This window comes from Oscarella lobularis, chromosome 7 (genome assembly GCF_947507565.1).
Source record: "Oscarella lobularis chromosome 7, ooOscLobu1.1, whole genome shotgun sequence".
NCBI lineage: Eukaryota > Metazoa > Porifera > Homoscleromorpha > Homosclerophorida > Oscarellidae > Oscarella > Oscarella lobularis.
This window is the reverse complement of record NC_089181.1, coordinates 2,429,750-2,445,896: the sequence shown is the minus strand read 5'-3', so window position 1 is coordinate 2,445,896 and position 16,147 is coordinate 2,429,750. Positions and strand designations below refer to the sequence as shown.

Below are 16,147 nucleotides of genomic sequence, written 5' to 3'. Positions count from 1 at the left end.
GTCCCGGACGCATCGTCACTTGTGTGTACATAAGCAACCGTCATGGCGGAACCCCAGGCGAAGAAATCGAAAGACGATCTCGAGAGCGGCGTCTTTGTCGTACTCGGGTCCCAATGGGGCGACGAAGGCAAAGGAAAGCTCGTCGATCAACTCGCTTCGCAGGCGGACGTCGTATGCAGAGCTCAAGTGCGAATGTTCCTCGAAAAGGATCTCCTCCTTCCTATCGATTCGCGTAGGGAGGAAATAACGCCGGTCATACGGTCGTCGTGGGCGAAACGATGTACGACTTTCATCTTCTTCCGAGGTGCGATCTCGTCAGTGTCTCTAGTCTACTTGCGCTACGAACGTTACCTTTGCTAGTGGGATTATACACGAATCGTGCACGGCGGTTATCGGTAATTCGATTCCGCGTTAATTACACGCATTTGAATTCAATTATGACAAGGCAATGGAGTTGTCGTGAATTTGCCTCAGCTGTTTGAAGAGGCAGCTAAAATGGAAGCCAAAGGTGTGCGCAAACTGCGTGCGAGTTGTTCATTTGACGTCATATCTACACGCAGGCGTGAAAGGATCATGGAGAGATCGACTATTGATTTCAGACAGGGCTCACTTGGGTGGGTTGTACAATTTGGGTGACGTATGAAAATACTCTTACAATCTAGTCTTTGGAATGCTTCAGGAAGTCGACGCCCTTCTTGAGCAAGAAAAGGGAAAGAGCAGGTACAGAAGCACACGCTCTCACTTAAGAATTTAATTCTAATTCTATTTTTTGTCAGTCTCGGGACGACTAAGAAAGGAATTGGACCTACATACGCTGCCAAAGTTGCTAGCAATAACGAACTTTTATTGGACAATACAAGCATTTGTTTTAGGCTTCGAGAAGCGGATTGAGATTGTGTGATTTGCTTGGCGATTTTGAAGACTTTGCTGCAAGGTGTTACGTGACGTTGTACAGCAGCAAATGACAGGCTTTCTTAGATTTGAAATGCTAGCCAAAGGATATCAAACACGGTAAATATTCGCGTACTCTTTTAGAAAACGTCTCTTGATCATGAATTTAGATTCCCGAGTCTCAACGTTGACATACAAGAGGAATTGCAGAAGTACAAGGTAAGTAAATCTTTCTACTGAATTATCTCGTGTAGACTTTTTTCTTAGGTTTTAGCGGATGAAGTTCGTCCTATGGTTTCTGATACAGTTCACTACATGAACACAGCACTAGCCGGGGAAAAGAAAATTTTAGTCGAAGGTGCCAATGCAACCATGTTGGACATTGACTTTGGTTGGTTTTTGCGTCTAAATTTGGAAGATTTGGGATGGTGTCTTTTCTTCCAGGAACGTATCCATATGTGACATCGTGTCTTTGCAGTATTGGCGGTGTGTGTGCTGGTCTTGGCATTCCACTTCAGTCCGTTAATCACGTGTGCGGTGTGGTCAAGGCCTATACAACGCGAGTTGGAGTCGGATACTTTCCAACGGAATTGACAGATGTACCAATTGCTTGTTATAAATATGACGATTAAGTGAGCGAGAGAACTTTTTTAGGATATTGGGACTAAGATGCAGGAAATAGGGCATGAGTGGGGCGTGACAACGGGCAGACGAAGGCGATGTGGTTGGCTCGATTTGGTTGTTGTCAAATACACAGCTGTAATCAATGGATACACCAGGTAAAGCGATTGATGTGTGCGCGGGTACTACCGTATGCATGTTTTTGTGTAGTCTTGCTGTGACGAAGATTGATATACTCGATACGTTTGAAGAATTGAAAATTGGCATTGGGTACAAAGTGGACGGAAAAAAATTGCCCTTGTTTCCCGGTAAAAGGAACGTGTTTGCTATTGAAGTGGCATTATGGTTGTTTTAGCTGACCAGCGGCTTTTGAAAAATGTGGAGGTGGAGTACGTCACAATTCCAGGATGGAAGACAAGCACAAAGGATTGCAAGACGTTTGAAGAGTTGCCTTCAAACGCTCAGGCCTATGTGAAGAAGATTGAGGAAATTGTTGGAGTCAAAGGTGCCTATGACGAGCCATTATTTAGGAGAATAATTATTTTGTTCATTTTAGTTCAATGGATTGGAGTTGGTCCTGGACGAGATTCTATTATTCAATTGTTTTAAGAGGAAGGGGGGGACTCCATCTTTATTAGCTTACATTTTATTGTGTGCATTGCTCGTCCATAAAAACACTTCCGTGTCAGGCTGTTGGCGCTAGAAAAGAATGGCGTCGCCTCGCGCGCTCGATCGCACTTATCGTATTGCATTGTATTCCGGCAGGATTTTACGTTGAAACCCACGCTCCTTCCTCTCTGCTTTCGCGGCAGCGTTCCCTGGAGGTTCCCGTATGCTAAAGGCGTTCACTTTGCTCGTCCAAAATGCCGCGTCTAAAGCAGAAGCTCAAAGAAGCACTGGAATCACTTCCAAAAACGTCTAAAGAAGACAAATTTAAGTGAGCTGGAATTCGAGGAAACAGAGGGTCCCCCTAAAACTGTCCATGCAGCCCAGAAGGCACACTCGTTCCCGAAGGAACGCTAGTCGTCGCCGTAAAGCGCGACGTCTATCTCATTCCGGACGAACTGCTCAGGCAGCGCACCTTTCGCGGAACGCAGCAAGTCCTCGTTCGATGGAAACAGGTGAGTAGCGGCACGGGAGGCCCCGCCTCGTCAGAAGACGGCGGCGGCGGCGGCGGCGGCGGCGGCGGCGCTGGGAGCGGAAACGGCGCACAAACGGAAACGTCGACGTCGTCGTCGACGACGACGACAGGAGGCGCGACCCATTACCTTATGTGGATGACTCGCGACGAAGTCTCGGCCTGTTGTCCTCACTTGATGACGAGTACAGAAGAGAAGGAAAAAAGCGACAACGGGTCGGCTTCGTCGTCGTCGTCGTCGTCGGAGATTCTCGATTCGGAGGAGATGAATGAAATGGAAGGCGACGTGCATTCGCTGGTGAAGAGAGCGCGTCGTCAAATCGACAAAGGCGCCCAATCGGTGAACGTGTCGCACACGCTCAACGTTCTCAGCGCTTACGCGCGCATCGGCGCGCTCGCCGGAATTTTTCGCGAATCGGGAGCGCTCAATCTCATCATGGAGTTGCTCTGGTCGAAGGTGGCGAGCGTTCGTCAGAGCGCCGGATTCATGCTCAAAGCGCTCGCCACGCACGATGCCGGCAGTCGCGCCTACGTGCTACTCTCGTTGGCGAACGTCGGGAATGACGAATCGTTGGCCGATCCGACGAGTCGGACCATGCTCATGGAGCTGTTTGCTGAGACGGCGTCGAAAGAGGAGCACGGAGTGTCCTTTGACAGTGTATGTCTTCCTCAGGTAAAAACCAGTACACCGGCGTGTCTTTGAATGTATACGTTTCCTTTTTTTTCTCCTCTTTAGGCGTCTGGTAGCACTCTGTTTGCCCTCATGAAAAAGTATCTGCGCGTCATGTCTCTTATAGACAACATTGAGCAGAATAGAGAATCGATGCCCTCGTCGTCGTCCTTCGTGAATTTGCAATTTCAATTGAGTTTTGCGACGTCTCAGCTGATCGGTGAACTCTGCCACGCACTCGGCTGGAGTAGCTCTCCCGTCATTCCGAACGAGAATCCCGTCATCGGCGGATCGATCTTCGTTCCGTCAATTCAGCGCAGCTTCGACTTGAGTTCGTCCAAGGCGTCCAAATACAAGAGGAAATCGGATTTTCCGAACAAGGACGCGTACGGGGAATACGTCAAAAGCGTTCTTGAACCCGGTATGAGAGCGACGATGCTCGAAGACTATGAAAGCGTGTCGACGGGCGACGTGGGCGAATTTAAGAAGAGCAACGACGGCACGCCGCCGGCGCAGTTTCTGTGGGACGACTACGGGGACACGTACTGGGTTTTCTGGCACATGGTCGAATTGATTGACAGCACCGCCGCTACCGCCACCGATTCGTCTTCATCTCCCTTAGAAGGAAACGAAATGGGTATTCAAATAATGATATGTCTTTATCTGTTTATGATAAATAGTAATCTGCTAGGATTTGTTGGAAAGGCGGCGAGATTGCCTTACGGCTTGTTTGGCAGGGAGCAGCAGCGTGCCAACTCCGTTTGCCGTGATCATTGGTGGGAGGTACTTGGAATGCTCAAATTGCTTCCGCAAGATCTACAGGAGACGATTTGTCAAAAGATAGGAGAAATGACCGATTCCCCGGTAAGAGATTGCACACTCGTTTGGTGCCAAAACGAATTGGCTTTCTTTCTTTCTAGACCATTGCGAATTTGGACGATATCATCGAATCGAATCTCGAGTCTCACGTCATTTCCAGCCTAATCAAAATAGCTCGCCAATCGTCGTCAAACCATCTACTACCAACTACAACGTGTTTCGAAGAAATCCACAAAGTGAAGCAGAATGAAACCGGAGCGGCGACGGCGGCGACGACGACGACGACGGGTTCATCCGATAACGACGACGTCGCTGTCTGTTCCAAAGTTGCCGATTCTTCCCTTCTTTCCGAAGACGCGGAGCCGCCGGCCGCCGTCGGAGACGATACCATCGTCGCGTCGCTGAAACCGATCAAATGGGAGGTGGAGAGCGTGAACGATTTCAACAGCTTCGTTCGCGAGAACACGCTAAAGCCGCACGTCGTCTATCAGGCGCTGAAACTCTTGTCCGTCTCAGTAGAAGGCGGAAGCAAGACGCAGATGTCGAACGCTCCCGGCGACGCCGTTCTCGATTTCATTTTGGAATTGATGCAGTCGTTGGGCGGATCGCCGACGGACGGCAGCATCTGCTCGTACGCGTGCGTCGTCTTGAAGGCGTTCGGCAAAAAAGGCGACGAATTGCGAATCAATGCCGCCACGAAGGGAGCCATTAAATCGGTGTTGGATTGCTTGGGGACGTTCGGAGGATCGCTCGGGGTGCAGGTGAACGGATTGGGCGCTCTGAAGGAATTGGTTGGAGCTCAAGATCGTGCAGGTACCCTAGATGAAATTTGCGTGCGGAGAAAGTTTGCGCTTAGGATTTTCTCTTTTTTCTTCTTCTTTTTCGAGATTTTGATTATAAGGGGTCGGAAAGTGCCGTTCTGTTGCGCGACATCGTTTGGTCAATCGGTGCCAAGTCGCTGAACGTTCTGCTCGCCGCTCTCAGGCGAATCTGCAAGTACGGCTATAGTCACCAGTCGGACGAGAAAATCAAAAGGTGGCGGTATTCACATTATGGGGAAAAACTGCTCACTTCTTTTTTTTCTTTCTCGCCAGTGCTGTCGCTAACGGTTTGCTGACCGTGTGCATGCTCTTGTCGCCTTCGGAGAGCGAATCGCAGTTTTTCCAGCCGCTGATTTCAGCCGGAGTCGTTGACGTCGTCCTCGAATGCACGAAATCGTTTGCAAGTGAACTGAACGTGCAATTGGCCGCCGCTCAGGTATAGAGTAATATCTATTATTATTATTTTTCTGTTAATAGTCCGTCTTCTCGTCGTCAAACAGGTGCTCTGTCGTCTGACCCAGTGCACTGAAAGTGGCAGAGTGAAAGTGCAGTCGCCGTCGCCCCTTCGAAAGGATCTCTTCGTCTCGACCGTATCCATTGTGAAATGTCTCCTAACGAAATACGCCGAAAAGAGCGAAGCCGCCGAATTGGCCTGCAGCGTTCTAAGCGATCTAGTTAGCGAAGAGCAGGGAATGAAATCGTTCCTCGCCGAAACTTTCATCGAAAAAGATTTGATAGGCGACCTCACTCGAACCTTAGATAAGAACAGTTCGAACGCGAAGACGATTCAGAAAGGCCTAACGTAATAAAAAAAAGAGCACCGAAAAAGACTATTTATTCATTTATTTTCAGAGTTCTGGAAGAGGTTCTCTCTTTGAGTGCTGGCAAGGACAAGAGGTCCTCGATTGCTTTCAACGGCGGCGTTGCCATGGTGTTGTCGGCCATGAAAGCGAATCCTAATGACGCATCGGTTTGTTGTATTGCTATAATGCTATTTTGCTCTACATCGCGTCCCTATTTTTTTCAGATTGCCGAAACGGGATGCCAGCTGCTTCTCATGATGACGTCGGATCAGGACGCGGCGATCCTCTTGGCTGCCTCCGGCAAACCGATTCTCACAACCGCATCCGACAAACACTCGTCGTCGAATTCGAAAGTTCGTTATCCTCTTTCTCGTTACGTAGAGAATTTCATCTCGCTTCGCTTCTAGATTCGTGAAAATTGCCAGCAGCTGTTGTCCCGCTTGAAAGGTCTCGACGAACAGGCCGGCCTTCACGAAAAAGTTCTCCGCGGCGTCCTAGCGGGAACAATTCAGCTCTGCATTTCAATGATCGACGAGGCTCGCTTTACAACCAAGCCTCCCATCGTTCCACGACTGGGTCAATTAGTGAAGGAATTGTGCAAGAGTAAGAGTGCCGCCGCCCGTCACCGCAGCGAGAATTTAATAATTATATTTACTAGATTCGGATTTGGTCGTCTCGTCGGACGGAAAGTGTTGGGATAAGCTGGAGGTGTCGTCGAACACGTCGCGAAAGAATCGTCTCACTGACGGAGATCTACGTTCGTACTGGGAAAGCAGCGGAAGCACGGGAAGTCATTGGATACGTTTGCACATGCGAAAGGGCATCGTTGTCAGGTGAGCAAGTTTGAGAGAAAAAACGAGTGAAGAAAAGCTCTCATTTCTCTTTTTTTTTTCTGAATCAGAAAACTCACTTTAGTAGTGAATCCAACTGATTCTAGTTACATGCCTCAACGCGTTGTAGTCCAAGGAGGCAGCACAGTCGGCAATTTGACCGACATAAATGAAGTGATATAGCCCCACTACGTACTAAAGTGGAGCGTCAATGATTTATTTAGGTCAATGTTTCCTCTTCCGCCAGGACGGCAGTTCTGCTAGAAAACGCGAAGAAGCCGTACAGCATAATTCAAGTGCGCATTCGCCGCTGTCATCAGGTGAGTACGGCTGACCGACCGACCCGACGTCGGCACACTCGCTCAACCTTTTCCCTCCCTAGGGCGGCATTGATACTCGTGTTCGCGGCATCGAATGCGAAGGTCCCGTGGCAACCTATTGGCCCCTTTTTCGCGAAATTTTCACGGCGCACACGCTCCTCTACTACCGTATACAGACGAAGACTTGGACGGCGGAAAAGAAGGGCAAAATTTCCGCTCTAGATCTTTTTGACAAGTACCCCTAAAAAAAATATCCGAAAATTTCCCTCCCCATTTGGCGCGTGTCGTCCATTTCAGATTCAGTGTCGCCATACAGTACGAGCAAACGTTCGCCGACAATTTTCTACCGTCGCAAGAGTCGCGATTAGTCTTAGGAAGCGCTTGTCAAGCGGCTCTCGTAGCACCCCTAGTAAAAGCTCTCACCACGAGAGGTACAGTGTAGTGCTGCGCGTTTTCTCATCTTTTTCTATATCTCGCTTCGTAGGTGATTCCGAAAAGGGTAGCATCGGCCAGCTCGTCAGCAACTACGTTGCGACCGTCGGCAACGACGAGTTGACGAATCGCATCACCGACGAATTCGTCGCGCTGTCTCGCACGCGACGCATGTGTCGCTTGCTCGTCGACTGCGACACGTCGCTGCAGCGCGATTCGACTTCGAACGACGACGACGACGAGCAGTTGCACGAAGGCGGAAAGGGTTTGGATCTTCTGAGTCGGTGTTGGAAGCGACTCGTCCGACGGCACACCAATTCGTTTTTGTCCGCGCCGACGCACGCGACGAGTCCGCACGACGTCGCCAATTCTCTTTGCAGTCTATACGAAAAACTGCGAAAATCGATGACGCAGCTCTTTGGAAATCACGGCCAGTTCGCCGTCGCTTTGAACGAGGGCTTGGCCGACGCGTTCAAAGCGCTGAACGAGATCAAGGGCGTCGAGGTAATTCTCTTACGCGTCCGACGACGTCTTTACCTTCTCTATTCGCGTCTCGTGTCAAGATTTGCGAGGCGCTCTCGCTCAGCATCGATTCGCTGTTAGACGTAGCCGGAAAGGACAGCGGCAAGTTCCAGGCCATGACGATTACGGATCGAGAGCAGTGGCTCGCACGACTCGCTCAGCCGTTGCATTTTCTTCGCAATCTCGACTTGGCGCACGTTTTTGAACACTTTTATAGGTACGTCGTGGTAAGATCTTGGTATGCCGTTCGAATATTTTCTTTTTTGGCGTAGACGACACTTGGCTCGTCGTCTGATGCGAGGTCGATCGGTGTCGTTGGAATTGGAGAAGAGATCGGTGCAGGAATTCGACGTCAGTTTTAGGCACAAGTGGCCAAGGTAATAGACGTCGTTTCGTAAAAAAAAGCCGTCGCGTTTTAGTCCGAGTTTTAATCAAGGGAAATGTTGGAGGACGTCGACGAGAGTTTAGCAATGATGGACCGTTTCTATGACACCCAAACCGAAGCTCTCGACGTCGCCTTGGCTCGAGGAGTCGAAGACAAGGTAGCTCAAACATTATTTTTTCCCCGTCGCACGTACGAAAACGATTTCGTTTCAAACGAAGGACGAATTGAGTCTACTAGCACAGAGAGCGCATACGTATAGACAAGGAAATCTCCTTGCCTACGTCCTGACTCCGTGTCATTGGCCGTTTAAGAAGCGCTCGTCGTTGTCGTACCTATCGAGTCTTCCGCCGGCGCTCGCCGAGTTCTGTCAGAGCTACGAAGCGTTTTTTACGACGGGTGAGAGATCGTTTGGCGGGGAGGGGAGCTCTCGAACGCCGTGACGCCGCGCTTGTTTTTTCTAGACGATATGTGCTGCTTGCAGCAGTACGAGAAAGCGCGCAAACTGGACTGGACCCTTCACGGTTGGGCTATCGTCGCCTATGGGGATTTCGATTTGATAGTGACGACACCGCAGATGATCGTCCTCAACGCGTTCAACGAGAATCAGGTACTACTTGTCCAGTTCTACGTCTCAGAGCAACTTTGAGGAAGGGGGGATTTTCAGAATTTAGAGTATTCGAAGCTGAGCGAAGCGACTCGTCTTCCGGACGTCGAATTAAAGCAGGCCGTGATTGCGTTGACTGCGGCCCGACAGAAAGTCCTGTGCGTCGTAACCAGTCATCGAGACGACGGATCGACGGACGACGAACCGGTTATTTCGGCTCGCGACGTAATTGCCGTCAATGACGAGTTTTTCAACGGGTCCACCGTAAGCGGAAGAAGCGGACGACTGGACGATTGAGTGTATTGAGAAACTCGCGATTTTTTATTAGCAAAAGGTCGTTCGCATTCGGACTGTTCATTTGGTTGGCACGGGCGGAGACGAGTCTTCCGGCATGGGTCGACGAAATCTCGCTCACGTTTTTGAGAGGAGAAAAGCAATAATGGACGCCGCCGTCGTTCGACTACTTAAAAAAGAGAAATCGTTGACCGTAGATAACGTAGCTATGAAAGTAAAAGAGACGCTCGACGTCGACTATCGACTGGACTTTTAATTCTTTGTCTTCAGGTCATCAAGGGTTGCCGCAATGGCCAGTTTGATAATCACGCGCCTTTTGGAGCGTTCGAATGTCAATATCAGGACGTCTGCATGGGAATCAATAGGCTGATTGACAACGGATACGTGAAAAGAGATTCGGATACGTCGAATTTGCTGCACTACGTTCCCGATCCGTCCGACGGCGACGAAACGAGCGTGAATACGAGCGTAAGACTTAGAGAAGAGAGCGAGATCACGTTGATTTTATTGCATTCTTTTGCATATAGATGAATAACGGCGAGGCGGCGACGGTGGACGAGGTCGATTCTGCTGTTCTCGCTCCTCCCCCCGCCGCCGTTGCTACTGCGACAGTCGAACCAGCGGCAGAAGAGAAGAGGAAGCTGAAGCGACATACGTCACGACAGAAGAGCGCGGGAGGAAAGCAGAATCCAGGTAATTTGATTTTTTGTGTTGTAGAAATAGGTGTTAGGTTCGTCTCTCAGGATCTCGCGGCCGAACTTCGCAGAAAACGCCGGCACTATTGCGCATGTATTCGTCAGACTTCTACGCGCACGATCCGTCGCCGGTCTCCTTTCGTCTCACCCCGTCGACTCTCTCTGTCGAGCAGGTTAAGGAGAGATTGGCACTTTCGTGCAAGAAAGTATCGCAGGTAAGAAGAAGAGGTGGAAAACGAGGCTGGAGTCTTTATTTCCTTATACGGAAATATTTAGGTAGTTAAAGAAGACGATCTCGTAATTCAACATTTGCTGTGCAGTTGCAAGTGGAATGAAGATGCCACTATTCAGGTACGTGCGTCTACATATAGGCTATAGGCTATTGTCAATTGAGAACTGTTACATTGTAGCGTTGGCTAAAAGAAGGTAAAGACTTTCTTGTCGATACCGGTCTTCAGCTGAAAGAACCGTCGTCACCCGTTGCGACGTATACCGATTCGTTTATCACGTGCCCGGTTTGCACGGAAGAACAACAGGAAGGCGATTGCCTTGCTCTAGTGTGCGGCCACGCCATATGCAAAGTAAACGAAAAGGAGGAAAAGCGGAAAGTATTGTTAATTTTTTTCTCGTCGCAGAATTGCTGGGAGGGTCACATTGCCATTCAAGTCGAGTTGAATCAGGTTTTGTCGTCGACGTGTCCCGTTCCAAAGTGTCCGGCTCAGCTGCATCCGCAATTCATTCTGCTCGCTCTCGGAAAGGAAAATTCGACGTTTAAGAAATACGAGCAGGCCGTCATTCGATCGTACGTGGAGGAGAGCAAGAAGTTGACGTGGTGCCGAAATCCGCAAGGATGCGATCAGATATTGGTTCACAGCGGAATAGCCGACATCGGAACGTGCACCAAATGCGAATGGACGTCGTGCTTCTTGTGCACGTTTGGCGAGGCAAAAAAAGACGACGAGCGCACTCTCGTCATCGCGTCGAAATGTTTTCTTTTTTTGCAGGGACACTTTCCCGCTTCTTGCGAACAAATCTCCAAGTGGGTCGACGAGGGCGGCTTTTACGACGGAATGGACGAAGAGGCCAAGTCGAAGCAACTAGCGCGAGTCATTTCGAAAAAGTGTCCCAAATGCAATGCGCCTATCGAAAAGAACGACGGGTGTCTTCAGTGAGTTCTATCTGTTTTCCTAAAAATCGTAGTCGTTCCCAAAGTTTGCCTTTTTTTAGCATGAACTGCAAGTGTGGACACGGTTTCTGCTGGCGCTGCTTGAAACCGTGGAGGCCTTCTCATTGCGACTACTACCGCTGCTCCGCTAAAGTATTAATTAATCGATGGCCCATCATAGGAGTTGAATTGATGGACTTTCTTTTCGTTTCCCTCTAGGTGAGCGAATCGGCGAAGAGTGGCAAACGATTTGTCGACTTCAATCAGCAATGTGCAAGCCATCATTCTGCAAGGGTACGTAGGTCTTTTAAGAATGCAGTTCTTTGTATTTTTGCCCTCGCAGATTTTTGCTGCTAACCTTGGCAAGCGTGCCAACAGCGTTACCGAACACGTTCCCTTCAAGGTTCTAACGTTTGTCGTCGATGCCTGTCGTTTGCTGCAAAAATGCCGCAAGGTAGAGCAGAACAGAAAGCTGTCACTTTTCGTTCGTTCGTTTGCGCAGCTTCCGATACTAGGTGCTTTGCTACTCTTGCATCTACACCTACTACGTAAAGGAGAATGAATTGTCGCACTACCTAAACGTGCTGGCTGACAGTCTCGAAAACGAAACAGCTGCACTGCAAACTTTGCTCGGTAGCGACATTTCTACCTAGAGCTGCTTCAGCCGAACTTTTTTTTCAGAAAATACCGTTCTCCGCGTGAATGACATTAGTTCCAGTTTGAAGTTGATGCACGATCAGCAAATAACGCAGGGGCATCAAATTATAGCCAAGATTCAAGGAATTATCGAGAAAATGCTAATTGGCTCAATGCAGGTTAATTAAGCAATCTAATAGGCTAGTAGTTGCTCGTGCTTATTTTTTTCTTTTGTTATTAGCAATACCAATTAGGCGAGAGTCCGAAGAAAGTAAAGAGTGGAAAAGAGGAACTGAAAAGCGAGTACGTTTTCAATTACTAATTGTATTATAAGAAAGTAGCGCGCAACGTTTTTGATTTCAGTAGTGGAGGCGAAGGCAGCGGATCAGAATCGGCTAGTGGTGAGACGGGTGACCATTCGAGTACGGCCTATAGCGACGCGGAAAGTGATGATGACACCCAAAGTCCCGATGACGACATGAATATAGAAGACGAAGATGAGGATGAAGATGAGGACGAAGATGAAGATGAAGATGACGACGACGACGACGACGACGACGACGATGAAGACGACGAAGACGAGGATGAGGATGGTATGTACAGCGATGAAGACTACGACGACGACGACTACTGAGAGCGGGTTTTAGTCTATCTAAGTATGGTTCTTTGTTTTCTTTCGAGGTCGTTTGTTAGTTGGTTCCGTAAACCACAGAGATGGGGGTCTCACAAAAACCGGAAGTGGTCTTGTACAAATTTCTTCGAAGGCGGGGTCTCACGTTCCGTTCGAGCGTGCGCAAAGGGCAGTGAGACCGGTTGTGCAGCCTGGTTCGTTTCTGGCCCTAGAATGAGGTAAGACGAGCGTAGACGTGCGTCGTTTGCGTCTAAACCTAACGTCGATGTCGTCTAGTCAAGAATTTAGCATAGTGCGAGCCAAAGCGGCCGTAATGGTCTACGAAGATAAAACGAAGAAATGGATACCGTCGATGGGCATGAACGGCTTCGCGAACGTTCACATCTATCAGCACACGACGAACAACTCGTTTCGAATCGTCGGTCGCCTAATTCAAGACCACTCGGTACGTAACAATCGCGAAGGGGGAGAAGAAACGCGCGCGCGCGCGATCGCTCCTCGTGCGCAAAAACTAAAGCGCGAACCAATCCGCTCGTTCGCTCGTCGCGTCGACGCGTAATCGTCGAGTTCTTTACTGTTCGCGGAATTGCTTTTGGTCGTCGGGAATTTATGGGCGGGGAATCGATTTCTTCGATAATGTCTACCTAAAAAGACTAGTCACCCTTTTTACCTGGATTCTCTCACGCGCTGCGAAAACGCAGGTCGTCATCAACGCGTCGCTCGTAAAAGGCCTTCGCTACAACGTCGCGACGCCAACGTTTCATCAATGGCGCGACCAGCGTCAAGTGTACGGCTTGAATTTCGCGAACAAATCCGAAGCGGAGGAATTTTCGAAACAAGCGCTGAACGCGCTCGATCAGCTGACGTCGGGCCAAGCGATTCCGCCGCCCCAAGTGACGGGCAACATGCAGAAGCAACAGGCGGCGATGGACGAAATCGACAAGAAGGCGAAAGAAGCGGAGGAGATGCGCGAGCGCGAGATGCAGGCGAAGCGCGAACGCGAAGAAGAGATGCGACGTAAGGAGGAAGAGCAGCGTCGGCTCGAAGTCGAGGCCGAAAAGCGACGGCAGGAGGAGTTGCAGCGTCAGCGCGAGGCCGAGGAGCGCGAACGGCGCGAAAAGATCGAAAGGGAGCGACTCGAAAGAGAAAGACAGGTACTGGCACCTCGCATTTTTAGAAAGGGCGGGGCTGGGGGCAGTTTTCTATATATATGTGACGTCATTGGTTAATTGATTAATTCTTTTATCCGTATTTTTTATATTCTACGTACACGTGACCGCTATTTATTTTCTAGGTTGAACGCGAACGAGATGCTGAGCTTGAAAAGGCGGCGGCAACGGCGGCAACGGCGGCAACGGCGGCAACGGCGGCGGCGGCGATACCGCCACCTCCGCCTATAACTGAAGTTCATCTTCGTCAGGATCATTTCAGCCACACTGAAGGAACGGCAGCAGTGGAGAGGAGACCTCATAAGGGAGCACCTCCCACTGCACCTGAAAGACGTTCTTCTATTCAAGAAGTAGGAATATTAGGAATGATATGAGTGGGCGGGCGGGATCAGATTCTTATTTGTTGCTTTAGTCAAGTCCGTCGCCGGCTCCCCAGCCTCCTCCGCCTCCTGCAGTTCCTGCCGCTCCGGCGGCTCCGCCGCCACCCGCTGCACCACCCGCTCCTCCCGTTGCGCCGCCGCCGCCGGCCGTAATACCTCCCACCGGCGGAGGAGCCGGAAGTACGTTCTCTGTTATTGTTTTTTTGCGTGAGAGACGACTTCTTCCTATTTAGGTGTTGCTACATCCTCCTTGTCCAATGCTCTGCAGTCTGTGACGCTGAAATCGGCGGCGGTAAGAAAACATTTTTTAAAATTGTTTTTGGTCGATTTTCTCCTTTCTTTCAGTCGGATTCATCCAGCTCGAAAGGCTCTTCTTCTCCAGCTCCTATGTCTGTTATGGATGAAATGGCGGCCAAGCTGAGAAAACGGTAAAGCAACAGTAGTGAGTGACTCGTACTCAAAATGTCAACATTCTTTCTCTTTCAATTAACAGAAGAGCAGCCAACAACGAGGTAATCATTTCCCGCGTGCCCTTACTGTGATATACAGTATAAAGTTTACTTTTTCTTTAGGTTACAGACGGTTCACACGCCGCTGGTGCGGCAGCGGCTCCACCGCCCGCTTCAGGAGACTCAGATCTAACCGCTTTGCTAGCCAAACGACGCGCTGCGTCAGAAGCGGAAGGACCTCGCGCAGCCGCCGCCTCTGCGGCGCCACTTTCCACGACCGCCAAACCAGGACCTGCTGGACCGGCGGCACCAGCTACAGCCCCACGGCCCAAGTAAAAGAACGCAGGAGGGAAAAAAAAGGTTTTATTTTATTGCGTTGTTATTAGGTTGAAGCAGCAGGCTGGTCCTTCAAAGGGTGATGAGACTGGTGCTATCTCATCAGAACCATTGCAGCAACTCAAAGATGTGCGTTGCGTTGAATAGTAGATGTAGTCTCTTTAGGTTAGAATGCGATTTTTTAGGAAATCATGGAGCAAATTAGAAGAGAGCTGGAGAAAACCAAAAACGAAATTATTGCTGGTAAGTGCACTATTTCTCATTTGTCTATAAATTTCTATGATTTCTTTATAGCCGTAAAGCTTGAGTTGCAAAAGCGTTGAATGAACAAATATGTGCAATGTACTTAGAAATGAACTTACGTAACCAGTCTATGAATCATTTTCATGGTGACGTTTTCTTTTTTTTCGCAAGTGACCTGGCTTTGGTGGTGGTATTGCTTCTGCTTCAAAGATAAATCATGTCGTTTCATTGGTTCTCGTCGCTTCTAGACACACACGTTGTACTCGATGACGTTTTCCCTTCCTGGGAGCTCGATAGAACAGTTTTTTCTTCTCTATCCACGTCTGAAAGACGATTTCTCCGAATATTTTCTTCCTTTTTAGCTTCGCGATGCGTTTGCTAATTTTTCTTTTGCGAACAGAGGCGGCTTCTTCTTCTTTGAGCTGAAAGGTTTGCCGCGAAACTGGCTCTACAGCAGGGTTGCTGATTATCATCGACTTCTTTCTTCTTCTTCTCACCTCCTAGGTCATCCTCGTTTGAAGCTGTCTCAATGGCAGGCTCTTTCCCTTTGATTTTGAACGCTCTCACTTGAGCTATTTTGTGAATAACAAATCGTAGAAGTACCCTGCAAAAAATGCTCTCTCATTTGCCTCAACTAAAACAAGGTACTTTACCATATTCGGCTGACACATGCAACAATAAATAGATTGAGTGCCACAAAGAAGGCCAGAGAAAGACTATTGATTGCTAATCTAGAAACCTGCTTAGTGATCTCGTTACCCAATGCAGAATTAGGCCTACAGATAAGTCTTTTCACACAGCTCAAGTCCCTGAGGTGAAGATTGCTATATTTTCTCAATTGTTGTTTTGGTGTTCACCTCTCTGGACGCCTTTTGTAGACATTTTAATTCCTTTTTCAAGGCCTTTAATTTTGAAAACTTTGGGCTTAAAAAATTGATAATTGCAAATTTGTTCTAAGCTAATGACTAGGTATTCTACTTTTTCCTCATGTGGCGATGCCAGAATTTTTGAACATTTTCGTGACACCCGGCTTTAACAATTGCCCCTATCTTAGTCTTTATCTGTTAGTGAAGCAATCAGCCATATGACGCGCTCACGTATCCAACACAACTACTACTAGACTACTACTACTTCAGTATACCCTTCTGATCATTTGAAACTGCTTCTCTTTTCGATGTTGATTTGCATTTCGATAAACGAATCGACTAAGAAGACTTAGCTCCCCAGCAAGATGGCCACTAAAGACTTTGCAGAGCTCCGAAACGTGTCGCGAGATTTGAGTCATCCGGGCCC

General features: G+C 48.9%; 4 protein-coding genes across 5 annotated transcripts; 3 read left to right on the top strand and 1 right to left on the bottom strand.

Annotated features, from left to right (window-relative positions):
* The first annotated feature begins 12 nt into the window (after positions 1–12).
* Positions 13–2,249, top strand: LOC136189554 (adenylosuccinate synthetase-like). The gene is made up of 16 exons (XM_065977556.1): positions 13–186; positions 237–304; positions 361–395; positions 446–508; positions 561–614; positions 663–720; positions 777–822; positions 873–934; positions 979–1,011; positions 1,062–1,110; positions 1,159–1,282; positions 1,336–1,490; positions 1,546–1,670; positions 1,723–1,820; positions 1,868–2,017; positions 2,069–2,249. Exons 1-16 carry the CDS (start codon positions 43–45, stop codon positions 2,119–2,121), a joined length of 1,317 nt encoding a protein of 438 aa, XP_065833628.1. The 5' UTR covers positions 13–42; the 3' UTR covers positions 2,122–2,249.
* Positions 2,250–2,340: 91 nt separating this feature from the next.
* Positions 2,341–12,384, top strand: LOC136189525 (cullin-9-like). Of its 2 annotated transcripts, none has more exons than XM_065977514.1 (38): positions 2,341–2,449; positions 2,501–3,323; positions 3,387–3,957; positions 4,012–4,184; positions 4,241–4,952; positions 5,027–5,174; positions 5,234–5,396; positions 5,461–5,762; positions 5,813–5,930; positions 5,988–6,116; positions 6,171–6,366; positions 6,422–6,596; positions 6,665–6,767; positions 6,818–6,913; positions 6,976–7,148; positions 7,211–7,344; positions 7,398–7,849; positions 7,909–8,084; positions 8,140–8,244; positions 8,304–8,409; positions 8,471–8,648; positions 8,714–8,859; positions 8,917–9,120; positions 9,185–9,364; positions 9,421–9,618; positions 9,678–9,843; positions 9,894–10,060; positions 10,122–10,196; positions 10,256–10,426; positions 10,481–10,789; positions 10,850–11,013; positions 11,073–11,163; positions 11,230–11,304; positions 11,354–11,464; positions 11,526–11,643; positions 11,692–11,825; positions 11,888–11,949; positions 12,013–12,384. In XM_065977514.1, the coding sequence occupies exons 1-38, from the start codon at positions 2,376–2,378 to the stop codon at positions 12,278–12,280; spliced, it is 7,746 nt and encodes a 2,581-aa protein (XP_065833586.1). In that variant the 5' UTR covers positions 2,341–2,375; the 3' UTR covers positions 12,281–12,384. The 2 variants fall into 2 exon arrangements, with proteins under 2 accessions (XP_065833586.1, XP_065833585.1); XM_065977513.1 differs by having other exon boundaries at positions 12,010–12,384.
* Positions 12,283–15,082, top strand: LOC136189544 (vasodilator-stimulated phosphoprotein-like). The gene is made up of 12 exons (XM_065977544.1): positions 12,283–12,495; positions 12,554–12,722; positions 12,979–13,431; positions 13,572–13,796; positions 13,859–14,006; positions 14,060–14,118; positions 14,172–14,254; positions 14,320–14,338; positions 14,399–14,607; positions 14,662–14,740; positions 14,797–14,854; positions 14,906–15,082. The coding sequence occupies exons 1-12, from the start codon at positions 12,305–12,307 to the stop codon at positions 14,932–14,934; spliced, it is 1,722 nt and encodes a 573-aa protein (XP_065833616.1). The 5' UTR covers positions 12,283–12,304; the 3' UTR covers positions 14,935–15,082.
* Positions 14,867–16,129, bottom strand: LOC136189570 (uncharacterized). The gene is made up of 7 exons (XM_065977577.1): positions 15,996–16,129; positions 15,833–15,915; positions 15,712–15,778; positions 15,635–15,663; positions 15,508–15,585; positions 15,352–15,458; positions 14,867–15,302 (listed from the first exon to the last, which is right to left on the bottom strand). Exons 1-7 carry the CDS (start codon positions 16,005–16,007, stop codon positions 15,070–15,072), a joined length of 609 nt encoding a protein of 202 aa, XP_065833649.1. The 5' UTR covers positions 16,008–16,129; the 3' UTR covers positions 14,867–15,069.
* Between the last annotated feature and the right edge of the window lie 18 nt (positions 16,130–16,147).